The sequence below is a fragment of the Hyperoodon ampullatus genome (genome assembly GCF_949752795.1).
Source record: "Hyperoodon ampullatus genome assembly, chromosome: 2".
In the NCBI taxonomy this organism is placed as follows: domain Eukaryota; kingdom Metazoa; phylum Chordata; class Mammalia; order Artiodactyla; family Ziphiidae; genus Hyperoodon; species Hyperoodon ampullatus.
In genome coordinates this window covers 182,564,728-182,589,379 of record NC_136915.1, presented here as the reverse complement: position 1 = coordinate 182,589,379, position 24,652 = coordinate 182,564,728, and the positions used below count along the sequence as shown (strand labels likewise).

At 35.3% G+C, this 24,652-nt stretch overlaps 1 protein-coding gene across 1 annotated transcript in view; it reads left to right on the top strand.

Moving 5' to 3' along the window:
- The window catches only part of SPATA17 (spermatogenesis associated 17), a gene marked incomplete at both ends in the record, with an annotated part of 181,017 nt that overhangs the window by 105,683 nt on the left and 50,682 nt on the right, over window positions 1-24,652 (top strand). The window contains 3 exons of the mRNA XM_079698193.1: window positions 5,092-5,295; window positions 10,077-10,225; window positions 23,150-23,285. Coding sequence (XP_079554319.1) covers window positions 5,092-5,295; window positions 10,077-10,225; window positions 23,150-23,285 — 489 coding nt within the window. The remainder of the gene's footprint in view (window positions 1-5,091; window positions 5,296-10,076; window positions 10,226-23,149; window positions 23,286-24,652) is intronic.

Sequence of the window (24,652 nt, the reverse complement as noted above, 5' to 3'; positions counted from 1 at the left end):
ACATTTAAACATTTTATTTCTTAATGCAGTGAAAGATGAGAAAAAGCATTTGTAGTTTAAAAAAAAAACAACTCTTGCCTTAGATAGATAAGAACCATACCAAATATATCCTTTGTGAATCCCTAATGTTTCCATGAAATTGTTATTCCTTCTGGGATGCTGTATCTGAGGATTAACATGACTGTTGTCTGTATCTGAGAAATGACCATGTTTCCTTTTAGTTCTCAGCAAGAGTAATTGAATGTAGACTATCTTACTAAACGCTGGCCTGTGACAGTGTGTTAACACTCTGTCTCCTAACGACAGGGCAATTATTTGCTGAGTGGGATTTTTATAAATCCCCTGGCACTAGTATGTCCCGATAATTATGATGAAGAGCATTGGTCAGTGTTGATTCAGCAGTGCCCACCCCAGCAAATATTTCGTTCGCAGTTCCCTGGCCCACTTCCACTTTTCTAGTTATTAGAGACCTTTACTACTCTCCTGCGCTTGCCTAGTGTCTTATATTTTAAAAGCATTTTTTACTAAAACTTAGAACTCAAACATATTTTAGACAGCCCTCCATTTAGAATTGTTCATCTCTCATGATATTCACAAAATCTGGCTCATGGGGCAAGAAAATACTTTTTTAAAATCTTTTTTTTAATTGAAGTCTAGTAAAATTTACAATGTTGTGCTAGTTTCAAGTGTACAACAAAGTGATTCAGTTATACATATTATTTTCCATTATAGGTTATTACAAGATATTGAAGGGAAAGATACTCAATATTTTATAATAACTTATAAGGGAAAATAATCTGAAAAAGAATATATATATATATATAACTGAATCACTTTGCTGTACACCTGAAATTAACACAACATTGTAAATCAACTATACTTCAATAAAAATTTTTTTTTAAAAATTGAGTATAGTTCCCTGTGCTATACAGTAGTTCCTCGTTGTTCACCTATTTTATATATAGTAATGTGTATATGAGAAAATATTTTTTAATTTTGTTTCTTTTTGTGGCAATCAGTGACTCCTGTTTGCTGTGTAATTGTCATTTACAAAAGTAAAACTTGAATTCTCCCACGTACCCTGTAGAGTTCTTCATTCCTGGAATAAGCAGTTACTTTGAAATCATGAGAGATTACTGTTTCTAATCTGATAAAATCTGAAATTGAAGCACTAATAATCGTGCTATGGGAATTATGTGTACCCGGTCCTATTTCAAATTCTTTTTATTTTACAGAAACTTGTTTTAAAAGTAAACCTCAATAACAAAGAGAAGAGAAAAAATTAGACTATGGCTTCCCACAGGCAATTACAAAATAAAGGTCAGTGTATGAGTGGAAAGTGACCATAAAAACATTCTTCATGAAATACAGCAGTAGATGCTCCAAATATAACAAGTATATCCATTTGTTCTCAAGTCAACCGCATTTTTTAAAGTACTTTCCCTTAGAATACTTCAGTAGAAAAATAAAAACTGAGAAGAAAAGAGCCAACTGATATGATAGATTGTTAGAAATATGGAATGATTCAAAATATTAATGTAATGCTAAGGGTGACTGGGTAACAAATGGTACATTTGCTCTCTGTTCAACCTGGCATAATTAATATTCTAGGTCATGCTTACGTTCCCATGATGGAAGGTCTGAAGGGGGGAAATTCAAGAAAAATATATATCTATTATATAACTCATTGCCTTTTTTATTTTTTCCTTTCAATTTGACGAGTCAGAATCATAGCCTTTAAAAAAAATCAGTGCTTTCACACCTCATTTGCTGTATTCACCACTGGGCCACCAGTCAGCAGCCGGGCCTGATACAGGGAGGTCAGTAAGAAGCTATTAGCAGAGTCCTCTCCTGAGATTTCTTGGGTCTTATTGAGTTGAATGTTAGCATGACAGTACTGCAAATAACTCAGTTGTAGGCTTCTTTTTTTTTTTTTTTTTAACAGTTAGCACAGATTTCCCCATAGTGTTGGTCACTCTAGAAAATTATTGCTGAAAATGAAGTCCCCAAAGCTAGCTTGGCATTAGCCTTTCTAAGTTGTGAAAAATGTGAAAACGGAAAAATATGTCATAGTCCCCAAGGATTAACTTTGTCTTCTGTGACTCATAGTAATACTTTTTAAAAAATCCATAGCAAACCATTATTCACAAAGTGGCTTACAAATTAATGAAATATAGCAATTGAGACAATAGTTCGGGTTGTTTTGTTAGCTTAAAGGAATAATAATTAAATGGGTACTATATTAATATAAGTAGATAGGGTCTCTGCTTGCTGTAGAGATTGAGGGGGGCTGGACCTTTTTCATTGACAAAAGTTAGCCAAATGTATTAAATTAATTTCTAAAATACTGACACCTTGAAGATTTTAAATGATACATTTTCCATTCAATTAAAATATATTTTCTATCTATATATGATTTAAATTGCAAAGAGAATACACATGAGGAGATCTCCATATAGGTTGCAAAATATAATTTAAGAAAGCTATCATGTCTACTGATCTATTTGCATTTCCCATCTAGCCTATGTATACATGTGCATGCAAATGTGAAGGAGATCAAGGAAGATTTCTAATGGGGGTAAAGTTAATAGCTGGTAGCAGTTATTCAGGTAGATAGATATTTTTAAATGGTAAATTATAATCTAGTTATATTGTATGCATTTTACCATTTTAATCTGTAAGATTATAGAAATGATAAACTAACAGACTTCAGTTAATTAGGTCATCACTAAACAGAATGGTATTCTCTTATGTCTCTTTCATAGACTATGTAGATTTAGTTCTATTTTATGTCAGAATAGTCTTTTTAGTGTAATATTTATTGTTTTTTTCTCATTACAATTGATATAATCTCATCTTAGAAAATCATCTTAAAAATCATCTTAAAAATTACCATCCACTTAAAAATTACTGTCCACCAGGGCTTCCCTGGTGGCGCAGTGGTTGAGAGTCTGCCTGCCGATGCAGGGGACACGGGTTCGTGCCCCAGTCCAGAAAGATCCCACATGCCGTGGCCCAGCTGGGCCCGTGAGCCATGGCCGCTGAGCCTGCGTGTCCGGAGCCTGTGCTCCACAACGGGAGAGGCCACAACAGTGAGAGGCCTGCGTATCGTAAAAAAAAAAAAAAGAAAAAATTACTGTCCACCAAAAGCTATTTTGAATACATATGTGTATTAAGTTTCTTATATTAACATCATTAAAAATATCTGTTTACGTGTCCACCTTGTTCTGTATTTAGTATTATAGTAAGAGAATGTTAACATGACATTAAAAATGGCTTATACAATGTCTATAATGTTTCCAATACTTTTATCTTATGTAAATTATATAGGGAAAAAAGTCTCAAAGAAGCGCCAATTCAAGAAAAAAATTTAAATAGGTAAATATATTTACATTAACTTTTTCCTTAGGGTAGGAAAAATTTGAGTTGGAGATGACTCCGTGGGTCTGTGATAATTTAGTTCTAGATCACAATGTACTCAAAAGCAAATTAAACCTGAAGTGTTAAGAAAGATGAAAAGGATATAATCTATAACTTTGAAGGAAGTCAATCAGATTTTGAAATAAACTCAAACATTTTACTAAAATATTTATGCGGCTCGAGAAAGTAAGAGTAAAATAGAGACTTTATGGGCCTTTCTGAACAGTGCATTGTTTTTCTACATAAGCATTTAGCATTCATTTTTTGAGTGTCTACTATGTGTTAAGCACTTTGCTAGGCCCTGGAGATGCAAAAATACCTAAAATAGAGTCCCTGTGCTCCAGCGGCTTGCTTAGGGAAGATGGACACACACAAAGATAATTTTGAAACAATGTAATAAGTACTATGATAGAGTTGTCCCCAGGCTATTAAGGAAGCATTGGGGATAGGACACGGAATCTAGCCTGAGTTGGTATTAGATAGAGGTTTATACTTACTGAGGAGTTAGGCTAGAAATATAAAATTTCCTAGGATAGTTTTTCAAAGACAACTACCGTAGGTAGCCATAGTACTTTGGACTTGCTTATTCCAAGAGGTAAATATAACAACCAGAAATATTTATGGATATGATGGTGGCATGAGAGAAAAGCACATTTTTAGGAAAAACCAGAGAGGTTTAATGGATACATTCTTTACATTAGTCTAGAATGTCTACAGAGCAACTAAACAAGTCACCCTATCGTTTAAAATGTAGCTTTTCTTCATGAATATGCATTTGTATATAGGAAAGGAGTAAAAATATAGTTCTAAGCAGTTTGTATATTCAAACATCATTGAATTTTCAGAAAGTGGAATATGCTAAACCTGAATTTAACATTTATCCTGCATACATCGATTGAACTTCCATTGCATAGCAGTCACTGTGTTAAATAAGTCTGGACTATTTTGATGCAGTGTGTGACAAGGTCAGTGATAAACAGCAAGGGTAATGTGACGATATAGAAATAATGCACCTAACCATGTGAATGCAACTCATTAAATACAGGATGTTATTTTGAATGATTGTATACATATATATACACACACATATATATACACACATGTATGTTTGTATATAATATATATATACATATACCAGTTTATTATTTTAAAGTAAATAACTTAAAATGGTGGCCATTAATTAGGTTGTATAATGAATAATCTTTCAAATAATCAAATATTTATTAAATTCATACTTTGTACCTGAAACTGGTTCAAGCATTATATATTTGAGTTTGTGTGAGTGAATGTATGACTTACAGAGCTGGTTAAGTATACATATACGTAGTTAATGGTTAGAATACAAAATGAATGCCTTAAGGTCCTGTTATTTTTTTCTCAAATACAATTATATCAAATATGCCATGTGCAGCAGATAGAAACTATAGTTTCTATTAGTTGTTTTTAACATGTGTAGTCTTCAACCATGAATCATTCTGAAATTGTTGGTCTGGAGACAATGTATTTTGTAATGTCCTTAGCCTAATCTAAAGTCCACCTCTAGTTAAGAACTAGAGTTGTAGTTTAACATAGTCCTTAAACATATGAAAATTTGTATGGTACAACTTTATCTCCCCTTTATTCTATGTGAAAATGAAGGATAAAAATCAAAATGATGTTGCTCTTCTTTAGATTCCAGGTATATACAACTCACCTTTCAGAAAAGATCCTGATCCATGGGAGTTGCGGTTACAGCAGGCAAAGCCTTTAACACACCGAAGACCTAAAGTGAAGCCGAAGCACTCCGACAGCCTTAGCAGCTGGCTGGCTTGCACAAGTTCCCGGTCCTTTCCTCGGTCCAGAATTCTGCCACCCATTGAGAGGAAACGATGTCAGGTACTCATTAGTCTTTTTTTTTTTTCAGTTTAACTTTTCTGTCTTCGTACTTTTATTATTCACTTTTTTCTTTTTTATTGGAGTATAGTTGCTTTACAATGTTGTGTTAGTTTCTGCTGTACAATGAAGTGAATCAGCTATATGTATGCATACATGAGAATTGTGTCAGTGATCGTATTCTTTCTGTTTTTTTTTTAAAAGTTGTTTTGTCTTTGTGAAAAGAAAAGAAAATTATTTTTTTACAGAATCCTTTTTTTTTTTTTTTTTGGCTGTGCTGTGCAGCTTGTGGGATCTTAGTTCCCTGACCAGGGATTGAATCTGGTCCATGGCAGTGACAGTGCCGAGTCCTAACCACTGGACTGCCAGGGAATTCCCCAGGATCTAATTTTAAATAATAAATATGAAGTACATTTAAAATATCTATCAAAGAAATAAATATTTCCTTGGTATTGAATTTTACTGTTCTGGGTGTGAAATTAACATGTAGGATTTTTGGCTAGGATGTAGCCTTTTTATGTAACAGTACTGTAATAACTGTACTTGTTATAAACTGTTGTTGCTAGAAAAATCCTATGTATTATCAAATTTAATTTAGCCTCTCATCTGATGGTTCATATGATTCTATACAATTGTAAACATAATTTGCATTGGAATCATTTAAAAACTATAAGTTGGGGCTTCCCTGGTGGCGCAGTGGTCGAGAATCCGCCTGCCGATTCAGGGGACACGGGTTCGTGCCCCGGTCCGGGAAGATCCCACATGCCGCGGAGCGGCTGGGCCCGTGAGCCATGGCCGCTGAGCCTGTGCGTCCAGAGCCTGTGCTCCGCAACGGGAGAGGCCACAGCAGTGAGAGGCCCGCATAACTAAAAAAAAAAAAAAAAAAAGTATAAGTTGGAGAATTAGAGAGGGCCCAAAACAATGCAAAAGTCAAGCAAAGACAAAATCTTCCCTGTGGGTTAGAATATAGCAGGATTGGCAAATGACTTCCTAGGGCTAAAGGGTGGAGTGGGATGGGTTGTGATGATTGTCACCGTCCTAAAAGTTCCAGAGAGCAACACTTCTGTCACCCCCAGAGAGCATTCTGTCACCTCCAGAACTGCTGCTTGTTAGCTTCTTACACAGGCTTGCCCCTGTGTATCTACTGCTGTATAATAAATTATATTATATTTATGTATAAAGCCTGATGGCTTAAACCAACACACGTTTCTTTTCTCACAGTTTCTGTGGGTCAGCATTGTGGGTACAGCTTAGGTGAGTGCCTCTGACTCCAGATCTCTCATGAAGTTGCAGTCAAGGTGTCAGCCAGGACCGTGATTTCATATAAAAGCTCAGCTGTGGAGGAAGGAGAGGAGAGTAGGGAGATCCTCCTCCAGGGTCACTCACATGGTTGGTTGTTTTCCTGTCTCTGTCTCTCCTCCCTCAGTCTCTATAGCGCTCCCCTCCCTGGAGGAGGGAAGTGCCAAGCTTCTAATCACTTGGTCTTTCTGGTGACCAGTCTCACCCAGAGGCTATCTAGGGACTCCAGCCTAAGTCACCTTATTAGCTTAAACTCAGGTGTATTCTTGTTATGAGTAACAAAAGATACTCCTATCATCAGGAAACTGCAAAGGTTTTAGGAGCTCTGTGCCAGGAACCAGGGACAAAGACCAAATACATTTCTTATTATACCCACAATGGTGTAAATATAAAGACACAGGGAAAATACATATACATTTATATAAAGGTATACATTCATATGTATGTGGAATACACATCTGTATGGAAGATTTTATATATGTGTATATACATACACATATACATATACAGGTACACATACCCACATGCCTACTCATAAGGTACATTTATCTAACATAGCACAAAATAATTATCCCTGCTAATTGTTTCCTTTCCCTTTCCTTCTTTCCCCATCTCCTTCCTATTAACCCCTGGTCCTCCTCCCCCACCCCCATCATATCCTCTCACCCTTTGTTTCCTTCTTTCTCTTATTTTTCCTTCTTTCCCATTTTCTCTTCCCACCTTCTCTCTTATCATCTTTGACTTCTTCCTTTCTCCCTTCCTTCCCTGCTTTTTATTTTTCTTCTTTCCTGTTTTCACAGAATGGGATTCTTAATGTGGTTTTCTTTGACTGAACCCCATTTCCTGTACTTATCTATAATAAAAAGGTACCCACATCACTGGGGACATTTGAGATTATATATACTACAGTCCAATGATACTATTTCTACTCTGACAGTCTATCTGCACTTGTCAGGTGAATTTCTTAAATGTGTGAGACAATAATAGCAAGTTAAAAAATTTTTTCACTATTATTTAAGCTTTGAGAAAAGTTTATAAATACAACATGACTATAATGTGGGTTATTAAAAATATAGAAGAATAGGGGCTTCCCTGGTGGCGCAGTGGTTGAGAGTCCGCCTGCCGGTGCAGGGGATGCGGGTTCGTGCCCCGGTCTGGGAAGATCCCACATGCCACAGAGCGACTGGGCCCGTGAGCCATGGCCGCTGGGCCTGCGTGTCCGGAACCTGTGCTCCACAATGGGAGAGGCCACAACAGTGAGAGGCCCGCGTACCGCAAAAAAAAAAAAAAAAAAAAGAATATAAATATATTTGACTCATAATTGGACTTGATTGAAGGCAAAGAAAGTCAAATATTGGAGAACTATAGCTAAGGGCCCACGAAGTCTCGTAGGTTCAGGTTGAATGCTGAATGGTCTACACATTCTAGGAATTAGTATTTGGAAATGAGTGCAATGAGCAGAGCTGAAGTTTGAAGCTTTGTCTGAAATTTGGGATGCTGTCTCATTCCAGGTATGATTGGTATAAGTGATCACTTGAGATCTAAAAGAGTCTACCAACAGAAATAGAAGTCAGCAGAAGCTTTGGCATAAGAGAACCTTGACAGTAGAGGCCAAGTTTGCTGACTAGGAAGGTGGTCTATTAAGCTCAAAGGCAAGACATTAATTGTCTAAGATATAAATTTATGGATCAGGCACTGAAACACATAGAAAAATGGAAATTCTTAAGGAGGATTATGGTCATGAAGATTATAGTTAATGAAAAAAGAAGAGTGGGTCTAATTTATTCTAAATTTTGCTGCTTAAGTAGGGCTTCCTCTTTCATTTCCTAATCTTGTTGGAAATAGCAAGTTCCAGAACAAGTAGTGGAGTAAGCCTCAAATGGGGGTGTGTTATATTGATACATCAACAAAGGTCAGACGGCAGAGATTGGCCACCAAGAAGACTTTATTCCTTGTGAATGCAGGTCCCTTCAAAGTCATAGCCTTGGTCTTTTGTTTATATACTTGATGCTACTATTGTTCAAAATCTTTTTCAAACTCCTCTAGAAACTAAAAGTAAGAGTAGTAAGATAATAATAAAGCTAGGAGTACAATTTTTGCATATTTACTAGGTTCTAAGTATAATGCTAAGGGTGTTACTTATATTGTCTTATGTATCTTAAGGGCAATTTTGTGAGATAGTTATTATTCCATCTTACATACGAGGAGAAGAGGTCTAGAGAAGTAATTTGCCCCTAATAACACAACCAAATATTATTTTTCAAACCACAAAATCTGTCAAAGTGAAAGATTAAAAATCTGTAGAAAATATCCTCTTTTGATTTCTTAATCCTGAACTTGGAATCATGTTACTGTATCTTTAAAAAGTAAAGTTCCAATAAAAATCCATTAACTACTTTCAAATATAGCAATCCTCCTGTCCAGCTGTGAAAAGTACTAGATGATACTTATTTGCCATTTGTGTTATTTACGGTCCATGACTTTTATGGTAACTGGTTCCTATTATTGGTTTCTATTAATGTAAAACATAAGTGAACATAAATGAGGCGTGAATCATTTCTTTTTATTAGCCCCCCAGTCTTCACTCAGTGCTTGCAGTAACTCCAGCTGCGTCTTGTTAGTGATAACCTATTTAAAGAAGAGATCTTTAAGGACAAGGGATATGATTAGAAATCTTTGTCTATTTTATATCACTTCTCTCCTGCACAACAAAGGTGGCGAAAACAAAATGTAATTGATGGCACAGCAAAATCTCGAGCCACCTTCAACTTGTATTGTGTTTCACATGATACTAACTAGATAACCAGTGGGTTCTAGTAACTACTATAAGTAACTACTAATTTAAAGGTGGAATATGTTGTAAACCCCTTCACACCATTGCAACTTATGGACTTTGCTATATATTTGTGTCATTAAATGGTCTCTATTGTATCAGAGGTATTAAGCAATAAATTTAGAATTTAAAAAAAACACTTAAAATAATTTAAAATATGGCCCTTCTATATTTTGGAGGAGTCCACCAGTTAAATGCAAGATTTGGCATTCACCTAAAAGCTTTAGTTTAATGAAAAAAAAAAACTTGCTGTCTGATTTCTATCTATTTGAAAACCATGCCCAGGGTCTTTTCTAATATTTTTCCTTACTCAAAATGGGAGCAAATTCTTTTTAAATTATAAGAAACGTGCTTTTTAAAATTAGAAAACAAAGCAACTCTTATAACTACAAGTTAACTAGTTCTAGCATGAAAACTCTTTCGATGTAAGTGGGGAAAATTCTGCCTAATTTAAAACATTTTTAATATAAGCACTTGCACTTGTGTGAACGTTTCTTGAAGATGTGATGCTCTTACTTCATGTGTTTTCTAATTCAGAGAAGAATAAGTTGTTCTTTAAAAATAACTTAGTAAATACTACTTGTTTTCTTTGTAGATATTCAGTAGCCTTGGTCATAAATCACAAACTATCTACCTCACCCTTTCTTGTCAGGGACCCTTCCGCAATGTCTCTGAAGTGTGGGAACAGCGCTACAAGCCTCTGGAACCGACGCTGCGAGTGGCCGAACCGATGGATGGGATAAATGAGGCCAGAGCACAGCTCCAGAGACAGGAATGGACGCAAAATGTGAATGACAATATGTGAGTTCTTAGTTTAAAAAAAGTAGCTTTATCATGTTTGGTGCCTGAAGTATTTTTAATATTTTCTATTTCCTAGTACTGTAGAGAATCTTTTATTTGTGAGAAAAGGAAGAACCACCCCTGACCTATTCAGAAGCAACCATTTTTCAATATGCAAGTGTTTTAGATAAGGTCGATATTGGTGATGATATTGATTTTACACACACACACACACACACACACACACACACACACATACATACATGTTACTCAAAGGGAAAAAGGAAAGAATGAATGGCATTTCATGAGGATAAGTGACCACTATCCATGCATCTGTGAAGATAATTTCCTTAATTATCCAGTGAAAGTATTCATATTTCTGATGCTTCTATAATAAGATCCAACAGAACAAAAACATTTTTCTTAACGTGAACTAAATTTTATTTGGATACATTGATATGGCATTGTAGTTTTAATAAATCAGGTACAATGAAAGAGTTTAGTTTCTTCACCACTGAGGAAGATGATTGAGAAAGATAAAGGGCAATCTAAGAGCATATGCAATTTTAAATTATTATATTAGCATCACTGATTTGGGTCTCAATTCATACATCTTTCTCCAAGGCACTTCCTCTCTCTTCAGGCATTTGTCATCAATAGTTTTATGTAATTTATAAACAGACCATTTAAAATCTAGAAAACCTTTTAAAAATTATTATTATTATTCTATAAGATATCTTGTAATTATCTTTGTAATATATCATAATAATTATTTACTATTATATATACTAAACAATAAAAAGGCAATTATATTATTCTAATCTAAATTATAATTATTATAATTTAATATAATATTATGTATTATAAATAATTATATGTCAACTACAACATATAAACCACAGTTACTTATTTATATAATATATACTATGCACTAATCATCATATTACATATGTTATAATAATTCCAAAATACATTACAAAGTATGTTTTGTTATATAAAGAAACTAGAATTACCTCTTATCCAGCATGGTGGATTTTGGATAGTTTTATCAGTCAGAAGGGATATATAATATGCTTTATTTTAATCATACATTTCTGAAGAGACTCCTGAAAAATAAAAATTTTTGAACAAACTCATATGAAAGATAAAATTGGCAAGTATCTCAAGTAACTTTCATAAAGTTTTTCATTTTATAGCAATTACTTGAAGTGAGATATTAGCTATAGAGTGTTCAGCATATTCTTTCAATAATTGGATGAGTTACCCAACACATAATGAATAAGAAAATAAGAAACATTTTTTTCCAATTATTTTGGGGAGGTAGATTTCTTTTAATAAAGAGATTATAGAAGATTAGTGCTGCTCGACTTAGTCAAGCAAAATGTGCAATTTAGTGATGAATATCAAAAGAGTTATATTATTCAGGATTATTTTTCTATTTTCAGTGATGCCAAGGTTTATGAAATAACAAAATTAACTTCTCAAATAATTGACCACATTGATATTTCTACAGAAATCACTGTGTATAAAAGATACTGAAGTATCCTTTCTTAGTATTTTCCTTGATAAACCTAGAAAGAGCAGATATCAACGTTAGCCCCAAAGAAAGGTGCTCAACTTTTACTTTCTGTTGAACACTTGTAAATATCTTCAACCTCTACAGTATTGCTTCACCTTGAAACTTCACCTTGAAGTTTCACATTGAAACGTTCAGATTGAAAGCTTCACCTTGAAACTTTCAGATTGAAAAGCGCTTTTAGGATAACCAACCAATCAGGAGCAAACCAAGTTGGGAATGCTAAAGAAATTACTTATAGATTTGAAGCTATCATGTTTTTAGTGAAGAGGCTAAGCAATGGGTTTTAACAGCCAGCCTATGGATAATCCACTTTTTCAGAGAACTGAAACTATTATTTTGTAGCTTCTTCTGAATCCATTTTGGTTTCCATATACTGGATAACATAAATGTATCTTGTGGGGCAAAAGAAATGTTAGAAATTTAGGTTTTATATCTTTCAGATAATAATTTTGTGATAGAAATTAGGCCAAAAGTCTACTTTTATCACAGAGATGCATGGTTTGTAAATGAGAAGGATTGTTACTGGCCACATTACCAGTTTCATCTGTAACGAATTGAGGTCAGTGCCTTTGCCATCCAAGGGCCTTAACTAGGAACCCTCTATCTAAAGCCAGGAAGGTAGAGCTTTTTATTTCTAACCTTAAGGATTCAAAGCGTGGCCTTATATCTGAGGATATGACACATTTAGCTATTTTGTTTCCATACCTTTATGAAAATTGCACTGTGGTCGTAGTAGAAGGTTGGGCTTTGGAACTAGATCTGTGCGAGCTCAAATCTTGAGTGCATTACACAACAGCAGTATAATCTTGGGTAAGTAACTTAGCCAGCCTGAGCCTCTGTTTCCCTGTCTTTAAAATGGGGAGAGAAGCGTTATCTTAAAGGTTGTAATGAGGATTGAATGAGATAATGAGTATAAAGTACCAAGAACATAGCAGAGTTTTAATAGAAGATAATTATCATCATGTTTAGTATCTGCTACAAGCATAATTCTGCATCTAAAACATCAAACTGTGGGTAGGAAACCACAGATTCCACAGATGGGCTGGATTTTATCTACTAGCCCTGGGAACCAAAAGTTAAGGAGGACCACGGGCAGAGCTCTCATAGGCCACTCATAGAAGATTTTTATTAAGGTTCTGAAAGACAGATTTTCTGCATGTGTTAGTTTGCTAGGGCTGCCGTAACAAAGTACTATAAACTAGATGGCTTAAACAACAGAAATTTACTGTCTTATGGTTCTGGAGACTAAAGTTCTGGATCAAGGCCTCAGCAGGGGTGATTTCTTCTGTTCCAGTCTCTCCCTTAGCTTTTGATGATGGCTGAATCTTTGGTGGTCCTTGGCTTGTAGAAGCATCACCCCTATCTCTGCCTTCATCTTCACGGAGATACTCTTCCTATGTGTGTGTCTGTCCAAATTTCCCCTTTTTATAAGGACACCAGTCATACCAGATTAAGGCCCCAGCCTACTCCAATATGACTGCATCTTACAATACCCACAACGACTGTATTTCCAAATAAGGTCACATTCTTTAATATATTCTTTAAAACAAGTATAGGAAGTGGGACAGTAACATTTTACGTATAGAGTATGGAGGGGTTTTTGGAAATCATTTAAAAACTGTTCTTATTCCTAAAGAAACTCTATTTTCTCATGCCTTCTCGAAGAAAATTATTTTCATTATTCACATGTCTATCTTTACGAAGCCAAGAAATTAAATAAGCAATTAGTAAATAATTGTCCAGTAACCTTTATGTGACAAGCTCTCGGCTAGATATTATATGAAATATAAAGGAGTATTTATTGATTCAACAAATGTTTGCATGTCAGGAAGAGTTCTACGCTCTCAGAATATAGCACTGAATACAATAGACAAGTCTCTGGCCTCATGAAACTTCTGTGCTTCTAGCTTTAAGCTGAACCAAAAAACCTAATGAAATTCAGAATAAGTATCATTTGCAGATAAGCACTTGAAAATAGTCAAGCGTGTGTTAAAGACAGTAAGTGCCATGAAAAAAAATTTTTTTAATGTAGAGTTTCCTCTGTTCTCTGATGACCTAGGAAGGTGTTCTTCACAGAAAAGGAACTGAATTGAGTTCTGTGGAAAGAGATGTTTAAGATTTTGACAGAGAAAAGAAGAGAAAGTAGATAAAAACTAGGTTGATGGTGTGGGGAAAAATGATGGTAGAAAAATGAGAAGACCAATTTGACAGAAACTCATTTTTATGTGAGAGGCAGTAGAAAGAAAAGTGGTAGGAGGCTTCAAGGCCAAGGATTTGAGGGTTCATCTGTAGATAATGGAGAACTATTTAAGGCTTCTGAGTAAGAGGATGTTAGAAGCAGGATATGAGTTTGTTGATTGTATTATAGAAGAAATATGCTGGAGGGAAGGAAACGCATTAGGAGAATATTGCAGTACTTTTGGTGAGAGGTAACGGGATAGAACTAAGGTGAGGGCGAGATTCAATATTCAACTTTTTCTTTACTTCCTTCTCCTTTCTATACGTAATCTCTCTGAGTGATTGCTTCTGTTTGAGAGACTTCAACTCTGTGACAATGATTTCCACTCTAAGTCTCTAAGATCTTTCTCCTACGTTCCCGATTTATATTTTCAACTGCCATCTTTGTTTGCATCTCCGCCAGATGACCCAAACTCAGTAGACCCTACTTTGGCCTGCTTCTTCTTGTCTTGAGTGTGAATTGCAGCACCAACTGTCTGCCCAAGTAGGGACTTGTGAATTACCCTGTTATCCTTCTCCGGAATTCTATTGGTCCCCAAATCCTGTCTATTCTACCTTTCATGTATCTCTCAAATTCAGCCACCCCCTTCCCTTTCTACTATTGATTTAGTTTAGGACTTATAATTTCTTCTTTGAGTTGCTGTAAATCCCATCCAGTCTGCCCATTCAGTGCATTTACCATGACCACACTAGAGAAATTTCAGCAAACAGTTATTCAGCCCAAATGCTTTTTCATGGCTTTTTATCAACTACAGGATAAATCTTAATTCTTTATTGTAAGACTCAAGGCCCTTCAGGATCTGATCCAGGCTTATTTCTCCAGCTAATAGGCTGCCACGTTCCCTAAGAAACTCTGTGTCTAGAGCTCCTGGGCTGTTATCATTTCACTTTATATCCATGCCCTCTTCTGCTTCCATTAAGGAGTTTCCTACCTCCCTTGGTTTACTCAGTCTGCTCAAATCCACTTAAAAAAGTAACAAAGGACTGTTTCTTTACATTTTAAAAAATGGAAAGAGCAACACATATTTGTTTTAGGGTTTTTCAGAGAGCATATTAAGAATTATTCTCAGATGTAAAATGGGACCATGCAAGTTGCCTAGATGAAGTGGGGAAAGAAGTCAGTATTATTAAGAGGTGGAAGAAACAGAAGGCCATGGCGCCAGAGCTATCAGAGCAAATGTTTAATTTACCCACTAAGATGGCAGAGGTGTAGTGGAGTGATCATAAATCCAGTGATATAGGCTGATATTGGCTTCACCAAAGTCTTATGAGGGGGGCTAAGGTCCTATATGTTAATACCATCTATTAATTGTAAACATCCTGGCTTAATACAGGACACTGTAATTATGCAGACTGTAACTGTACCCAAAATGGAGTGGTTTAAGACATTGCAGTGGAAGTCGGTGCTAATCTCTGCTCTGGTAGGCAGAAGAATAGCCCCGCAGAGAAGCCACATCCTAATCCCAGGAACCTGTGCATATGTCACCTTGTATGATAAAGAGAACTTTGCAGATGTGATTAAGGATTTAAAGATGGGGAGATTATCCTGGATTCCGGATGGGCCCAATGTAATCACAAGGGTCCTTAAAAGTGGAAGAGGGATGCAGAAAGAGATTTGACTACATAAAAGGTCAGAGTGATGCAATGTGAGAAGGAAAACTCATCTTTGCTAGTTTTGAAGATGGAGGCAAGGCCACAACCAAGAAATGCTGGCAGTCTCTAGAAGCTGGGAAAGGTAAAGGTAAAGAAATGGATTCTCCCCTAGAGCCTCCAGAAGGGATGCAGCCCTCCCAGTGCCTTGATTTTAGCCTAGTGAGACCCATTTCAGACTTCTGACCTTCAGAACTCTAAGATAATAAATTCATATTCCTGAAGCCACTAAGTCTGTGATGACTTGTTTCAGTAGAAATAGAAAACTAATCCAAGTGTCCTTCAAATCAAGGAGCTGGCTTGCTAGATCAGACTTTGGTGTTTAGATTAATTATAAACCTGAGCTAAAGTTGAGGGATATCCTTAGATCCCTAAGGATTCAAAATTCTTCTGCAGGTTTGGGGTGTGGACATTTAGAGTATTAAAAAAAAATACAACCAGGGCTTGAACTTTCCTATGAAATTAAGTTCATAATTTAATCATATTGTAAAGATATTATATTTGAAACTTGTACAGCCTTTCATAAGAACCTGAGTACAGCCATCTTTAGTATAGCCATCCCTACATCTTTTTGAAAAATAAAAGGTATTAATTTTCTAATAGTTTTAGTAGAAGAGGCAAAACTTTACTTCTCCCCACTTAGGGACTTCAGCAGGGACTGAGAATTAAATTGGCATAAGACAGATTAAAAGCACACAGATTTATTTAATATAAGTTTTGCAACACACAATAGTCCTCATAAAGAAATGAAAACCGAAACAAGTGGCAAACCCTAAGTGCTTATATATTGGGTTGAGCAAAGAGAAACAATTGTGGAAAATAACAAAAATATATGCAGAGTCCAAAGGAAGATAAAAGTTATTTAGCAAGGTCTGTTGGTACAGAATTCTCTGTGCTGTGACTTCCCATCTCTGGTGATAGGAATGTTTCTTTCTTCCTGGTATAGGAAAGGCATCTTTCATATGGGAGTGTTATCTCCTGATTTTAGGGGAAAAAAAGGGGAACTAAGATCGCTTTTCTTCTACCTTCTACTTTTCTTCTTCTTTTCTTCTGCCTTTAGCTCAAAATAATCCTTGGCCAAAGTGGCCTATTTTGGGGTGGCATATTTTGTCACCTTCATTATTAAGAGTAGGTGAACAGTAGTTGAACTAAACTGTTTTTTAAAAGGACATTTAAAAACCGTGGTATATGTAGATGAGATCTGGTTATATTATTTATCACTAAGAACAGTGATAAGGAAATTGAACACATCTCAAAACTTTTTGGACTTGTGTGATTTTGCAACACTTTAGACCTTTACAATTTGCATATTTTCTGAACCGTTATTGTATTATGATAAGTAGGGATTATCATACATTTTCAGATAATGTTTTCTTAACAATTCAACTTTTATTTGTAACTCTTCCATTTATTTTAATTACTAGCACAGTGTGCAACATTTATTAATCAGCAGAGCCTTTTTAAGTTAAAATACTAAATTAGCTAACCCCATTAACACAGAATACTCCAAACAAGCAGTAATAGGAGAGGTAGTTGCTGTGCAAATCGTATTATACATGCGGGTGCTCTAGGGCACAGTTAAGCGTGATTACCCTCTTTTGATCCAGTATTCCTCTGTCTCTCCCAGCTAATTTCCAGTGGAAATTTACAAAGTACTGCCTTCATTTTTCCAGCTTAATTTTTCTAATGAAGTTCTGGTACTTTATAACACTGGGGATACAGATAATAAGCCTGTGTGTAATTAAGAATTTCTAGAATTTGTCTACAAAATAGCCCTTTATTACTTTGGCTCTACAGTGAGAACTGTGCTCTCTTTTTGTCCATTGTTTCCTTGAAAAAGATGGCTTTTTAAATAACTGACCACAGAATCCTAGAATTCTGTTCTCATAGACATCTAAGTCTGAAGAATTTTAAGACTTATAACATTGACATAATGGTGATAACTTGGAATACTTTTACTGATTTTGTGAAAATATTATGCACACTTTGGGTATATGCAATCAGACAATCATAAAAACACACTGTTAGCCTTTTTAGTTAGATTTTTATCATTTTCTAATAATTCTTCCTAATACAATGGCTACCATATTCTAAGTAAAGTTTTGCCAATTAACTTTTGGTCAATTTACGAGGCCTGTGGAACTTCCTTTGTAAAAGAAAGATGGTCATTCTCTGCCATACTCATATTCTTATATTGGTATGGCATTTATACATCCCAGACTTCCCTGTTTCAATTTAGAGTTCAAAATTGTGTTGGCGGTCAGAAGAGACTTGAAGGCTGAACAGAAGTTTGCCAGGCAAAGCAAGGAGGGTGACACCAAGGATGTTGACTGGACAAAGCCATCTCTCTGTCAATGAGTGCATAGCTCATGTGGGTTTCAGTTTGCCTTCTGAGGTATCTAGTGAAGTTTAGTTCAGAGCTTTGGTACCTCATGCAAAATGGCAGAGATGAGAGGGAAAGTATAGGTGGACCCAAGAGTATAAAGGGCCATGTGTCCCATGATAAAGTGTTTGGACTTTACCATATAAAACACGGTGTAAAACCATCGCTGAGTTTCAATCACTGGAGTGAAAGGGTCAGTTATCTTAGAAATATCACTCTACTAGCTATGTCCATTGTAAAGAAATGGGAGTCACAGCAGTTAGGGTACTGCTGCCATAGTCCAGTTCAGAGATAAAAAGGACAGGTATTTGAGACTTGTTCCATAGCTATGTATCTCGGTATCTATGAATCGTTATCTCCATGTCCAGTTTGAAATGATTTTGAAAAGCATCCCTTTTTGTGCTCTAACTCACCTCCATATCTTTGTATATGTTGTTTCTTCTGTCTAAAATAGTCAGAATTCATTGTGGCTTGGATAACTATCCTATTGGGCAATCAATATATAATATATATGGAGAAAAATATTTAGCAATTTATGAAGATCGGTAATATATTTCTATGCATAGTTTCCATGGGCTATCTCATCTTCACTATAAAGCTGTTCACGATCTCCTTTGCTTCCTTCATAAAGAACTCAATTTTCTAGTTATGTTGAACCCCTTTCTGTTTCTTCAGCATCCCTTTTTGTGCTCTAACTCACCTCCATATCTTTGTATATGTTGTTTCTTCTGTCTAAAATAGTCTTCACCATCTTCTTGACTTGACTAACTCTACATGTCTTAGTATGCAGCTCTGACACACATGGTCTGGGAAGACAGCTTTTCCATGCCCCGTCCCCCAACTCCCTGCCAATAACCAGCCCCATATGCATATATATGTGCATGTTACAAGCACATATGCATATATAAATAAACCTTCCTCTGTGTCCTACTTGCCTCTTGTGCATGTATTTATCACAAAACCAACACATTCTACTGTGTTGTCTCATTCTCCACCCCCTGTTATAAGGTGAATTCCTTTTAGGTATACTGCATCTTCCAGCATTAAATCCCAGTGTTTTTCAAAGTGTTTAGTATATAAAAGCATTTCATTTAATGTTTGTTTAATGAATAAATATTAAGACAGTAGAGAAATCAGTGTGGGTTGGAGCAGGACGATTAGGAAGCTGGGTGTTAAGCCAGATTTTGAAAGATAAGTAGTACTTGGATCAGTATTTCAGGAAGAGGAAGATGGACAAAGGCAGAGCTGGGATAGAAAGACAGGAATGAAGGAAACAGAGAAAGAATGAAGGAAGGGAAGGAGGGAGGGAGGGAGGAAGGAGAATGGCATCAAAAGACATCAGGTAAGGAGTGGTAGGAGATTGAACAGACCATGTGCATTCTAAGAAGCCTGGCTGCTGGGCTGAAGAATATAGGTTTGAATCAATAGGTAATAGGGTTCCATAATTGGAGATTTGAATTATCTGGCAGTGAAATAAATAAGTTGGAGGAAAACCTAGAATTATGAGTGACAGTAGTAGAACTATAAACAAAAGGAGGGAGGGATGAAAGTTAATAAAGAAAACAAAGATAAGTGTAATTTGTTAGTCTTCTTATTTGGAAAATAATATTAAGTATATTAATACTCAAAGAATAAAGACTTTATATTTGCAGTGGACTTATTTTCCCTGAAGCTAATTGGTTAATTTTATTTTTTGCTTCCTGAGACCCCTACCAATTCTTTTCTAACTCTTCAGACATTCAAGTACTGACTTGTTTGTATATATCACTGTATCTCCACATTGAATTTAAGAATTTCTGCCAGATCTGTATCTCTGATGAGATTTTAAAAATTAACAGGCAAACCCATATCATCTTCTTCTTTAATGTGATGTTCAGTTAATTGAAAAGTACACACTGCAAGCATAAAGCACATCTGAATATATATTTAAAACTGGTAAAGATACCATTTTATAAGTAAAATTGACCATTATCTAAACTTTTGATTGTAAACTCAATTGATTTCTAGGGTTTTCATAGCTGTTTATACTTTTATAGAGCAAATTCTATTTGAGAATTAAATAATTTCTTCTGAATTTGAAGACAAATTTTAAAATATTATTTATAAAACATCTAAATATTTTTCAATGTATATACATATATACACATACATGTGTGCACTTAAGAATATGCATTACATGTTACCTTAATGAAACATTATGGCTCAATGAAATTAATATTAATTCATGTGCAGGGAAATACCTAGTCTTTCAGCCTTGTCTTCCCAGCCATCCAGTCCCTTGAGAAAGCAAATTTTGTTCAGACACAAAAGAAAAATGTACTATTAAAATGCAATTCAGAAGTGATAAAAAGTGTAAGTACAGCAGCCAACTCACAGCACCTCTTCTGTATACTCAGGGACATTGGGGCCACATTAATTTTTTGTATGTGTGATGTCCATCCCATGTGCAAATTAGCACTGGAAGGACCATAATCTGTCTTACATGAGAGCTCTTTTCTCAAGAGCATATATAATACATGCCTGTGTAATTTTGTATAATTCAAAGGTCTGTGTTCTGTTTATTTTTTATCTTAAATAGGCTTAGAGAATATTTTCTTAGGAAAAATATTTAAAAGGAGTTCCTTAATAAACATTAAAAAGAAATTATAGAGAGGTGCGAAAATTGATGAAATAACACCACATTTCCTAAGCTTATTATTTTTTAAACAAATTTATGAATATAATGGCAAAATTTTTTTCAATTGAACTGAGATTTTTGGAAAGGCCCCTTCTTTGTCTTAATTAAATGAGATAATATATGTGAAAATATCTGCATATGCTCAATAAATTTGTTGAACCTCAACTTTATTGTTTCAAAGTCTGAATTTCAAAATATTTTTCTTGGTGGAATATTTAATTTAGCTGTATATATTTATTTCCCAGAGCTTGCTGTTTCCCACTAAATGTTTCTTGTATTTAAAACAAGATCTAGCTCTGATTTCATTGACACCATGTCTCTGTTGATTATATTAATTAGAATTTTCTGACGTTTGCTCCTGTTTCCTCTAGGTTATCTTTTATGTTTAGATATATGTCTTTCTTTCATGTTGGTAGTTTCCCCAATTGGTAATCTATTCTTAAATTCATATTAAAAAGGAGACTCTAAAAATTGGTTTAAAAAGTTTATTTGTGTGTGAGAGTGGCTTTTTGACTGATAGACTTTGTTGCACAGTGATATGACCTTTTAGTTAAGAGATCTCCAAATGTTGATATTTGAAGTTGTTTCTCTGGGCACTCTCAGTATCTTTTGAGATGATACAATTACTCTTCTGAAATCTGTTAGTCCAGCTCCCAGGTTACTTCGAGATGAGCAAGGGAAGATTTCAATAAGTAGTCTTTGAATTAAAATTCATATATTCCATTTGGTGCCTCACTCTGGCCTTCCATGGTTCCTGCTCTGAGCTCTCTGGTATAAAGTTTTCTGAGAATACACTATTTTTTTGGATACACGGACTAAGAGAGGAACCTGGGTATTTAATTATTCATGGCACAGGTTTTTCACCTGTCTTCAGCCTTATTCTTCACTCTCACCCACTGCAGTAACTTCTAGAATCTTCCAGGATTCTGCAGGACTAATGGCTTCATTTCTCTTTGGCCTCTCCCTCTTCTGGAACTTAGATTTCAGTTTTTAAATTTTCTCTCTGCTTTCCACCTGCCAAAATGTTAGCATTTTCATCTTCTATTTCTTCTCTTTTGTCCTCTTTCTTGTGAGTTTACAAAGTTTTTTATTCCTTTACTTTTATTTCAGAAAGTTTTGGTGAGGGATTAAACAATTCATCAGGTTACACTAAAGACACATCACAATCTTAGTTGTCCTGTGAGAGTTTAAAATTTTCATTTTTTATGTTGATCAAAATAACATTAAAAGTAATAATCATGATGATGGTGATGGTGGTGGTGGTGGTGATGATGATGATGATGATGGTGATGATGATGATGGTGATGATGATGATGGTTGTGATGATGGTGGTGGTGATGATGATGATGGTGATGGTGATGATGATGGTGGTGATGATGTTGATGATTATGATGGTGATGATGGTGATGATGATTATGATGGTGATGATGGTGATGATGGTAATGGTGGTGGTGGTGGTGAATGATGATGATGGTGATGGTGGTGATGATGATAATGGTAATGGTGGTGGTGGTGGTGCTGATGATGGTGATGATGAAGATGATGGTGGTGATGGTAATGGTGGTGGTGATGGTGGTGGTGGTGATGATGATGGTGATGGTGGTGATGATAATTATGATGATAATGGTAATGGTGGTGGTGGTGATGATGATGATGGTGGTGATGGTAATGGTGGTGGTGGTGGTGGTGGTGGTGATGATGATGATTATGATGGTGATGATGATGGTGGTGATGATGATGATGATGATGATTATAATGAGAGCTACAATAAGCTCCTTCTACTTTAGTACCCCCATTATTTATTGAACACTTACTGTTTTCAGCCTCCATGTAAAGTTTTGTATATATTAAGCTGTTCATTCTTTCCAATTTCCCTATAATTAAAATCATTTACAGGTCAAGCAACTTGCATGAGGGAACACAGGTAGCAAGGCAAAGCTAAGATGTGAATATAGGTCTGACTAACTCAAAAGGGTCATTATCTATAACCTGTACCAAACTGTCTTTATTTTTTGGGTAAATTAAGATTTTAAGAAGTCCATTTCAATAAGAGTTGCCAGTGCTGGCCATCCTTTTCATCTGGGGACTACCATCTTAAAGTTAAGGGCATTTTTACTTACATGATGTTTTGAATTATTTGGCATAATTAATTAATAAATTTATTATTTAACATTTTCTATATTTAGAAAATATTTGAGGCTCACAAAAATTCTGTGAAGTTTTAGTACCTCCACTTGCAGAATAAAAAATGAAGATTCATAGAAGTTAGTAACAGAGATAGTGACAGAGATTGAAGCAAAAACCTGGTATTCTGATTCCAAGCCATGTATTATTTTCACTGTAATTTACTACTTCTTATTTTTTTAATCAAATGTCTCTAGAAATAAAATTAAGACTATTACCTAAATGTTCTTTCAGGTTTTTGCCATTTTCTTCCTACCATAAAAATAAAAAGTACATCCCGACAATGCATTTATCAAGCAAGTATGGTCCTGATGCTTATGGAAGTCAACATTTCCGAGATGAAAATCATAAGAAATGGATCTGTGACAAGGTGAGTTGATGCAACATTAAAAAGAAAGTAGTGTTTCTTTTAAAAGGCTAAAAATATACACTGATTATAGCAAATATAAATATTCTCATTACGACTAACACCTTCATGGTTACAAAATTATTTATAGCTATTTTATGTGAAGATAGTGCTGCTTACTATGTCAGTAAGAGATTTAGGTTTTTCGTGGGTTTTTTTTTTGATGTTGTTCTTGTGTTTTATGGTTCAGCTACCCTGTGATCAAATGGCATGGATCATTAGCTTTGGCAAAGCCAATTAGGGTCAGAATCTGAATATGTGGAATAGAGTTATAAGCTAACTCTCAGGCATGGAGATCAGTGCTTTCCTGCTTTCTCTCAATCTCTGTGTGTTTGTAGGTAGGTAGGTAGGAAGGAAGGAAGGAAGGAAGGGAAGGAGGGAGGGAGGGAGGGAGGGAGGGAGATATCCTATGTATATATATGGTATAGAAAAGAAAAAAGCAAATAAATATTTATTTTCTGATTCCAGAATTATAGTTGCTAGCACTTAAATAAAAATTTCTAGATTGCGAAAACACTCACATGTCTTACACTATAGGTGGTAAAGAGGAAAGTTCTTACTATGTGTTTAACCTATTGTCTAGCAGTTAGAAACTCAAACTTATACATGCTAAAATTATACAGATAAAATGAAGTAGGCAGTGATTTTCTGGAAGGGGGTTAGGGCTCTTGAGTTCCATATACTACCAGGCCTATTTCTATTAATCGTCTGTCAATGGGGATTCATTCATTTACACACAGTCTCCTACCAAAAGGATTTAAGGCACTTATCAAATGGCAAATACAGCACAGGTCATATTCTAGAAATTTAAATGAGGGGAAACGATCTTAGATGAGAAGAGTGGCTGTGCACACAAAATAAAGGGGGACTGTGAGTATGGTGGGAAGTGACTTAGAAATTGCAGCCTGTGTGTGGCAAAGACGGAGAGAACACAAGTTGCAGAGGCATCCTCACTATTCAAGAGGAAAAGATACATTAGACCCTTAAGGGAAACAAGACCTTTCTCTACCAAGTTCTAAGAAAATTTCTTTTTTAAAGGACATTTTAAAAATAGGAATGTCAAAGGGAACTCATTCTGGGGAGTAACTTGGATTCTTTGGAAAGTGCCTTTTTCTTTTACAGCTACTAAGTCTTTTTTAATTTTTTTTAATGGTCTTCTAAAACACTAAATAGTAATTCCATGGCATAAGAAACACAAGGAGTAGTTCAATCCGGTCCACTGACTGACAAACCTAAAAGTTGATAACAATATTATTTCATAAAAATCCATGGTAAGACTATTCTAGGCATTTGTTTTTATCTAATATGCAACCATTCAGAATATAGGTTTA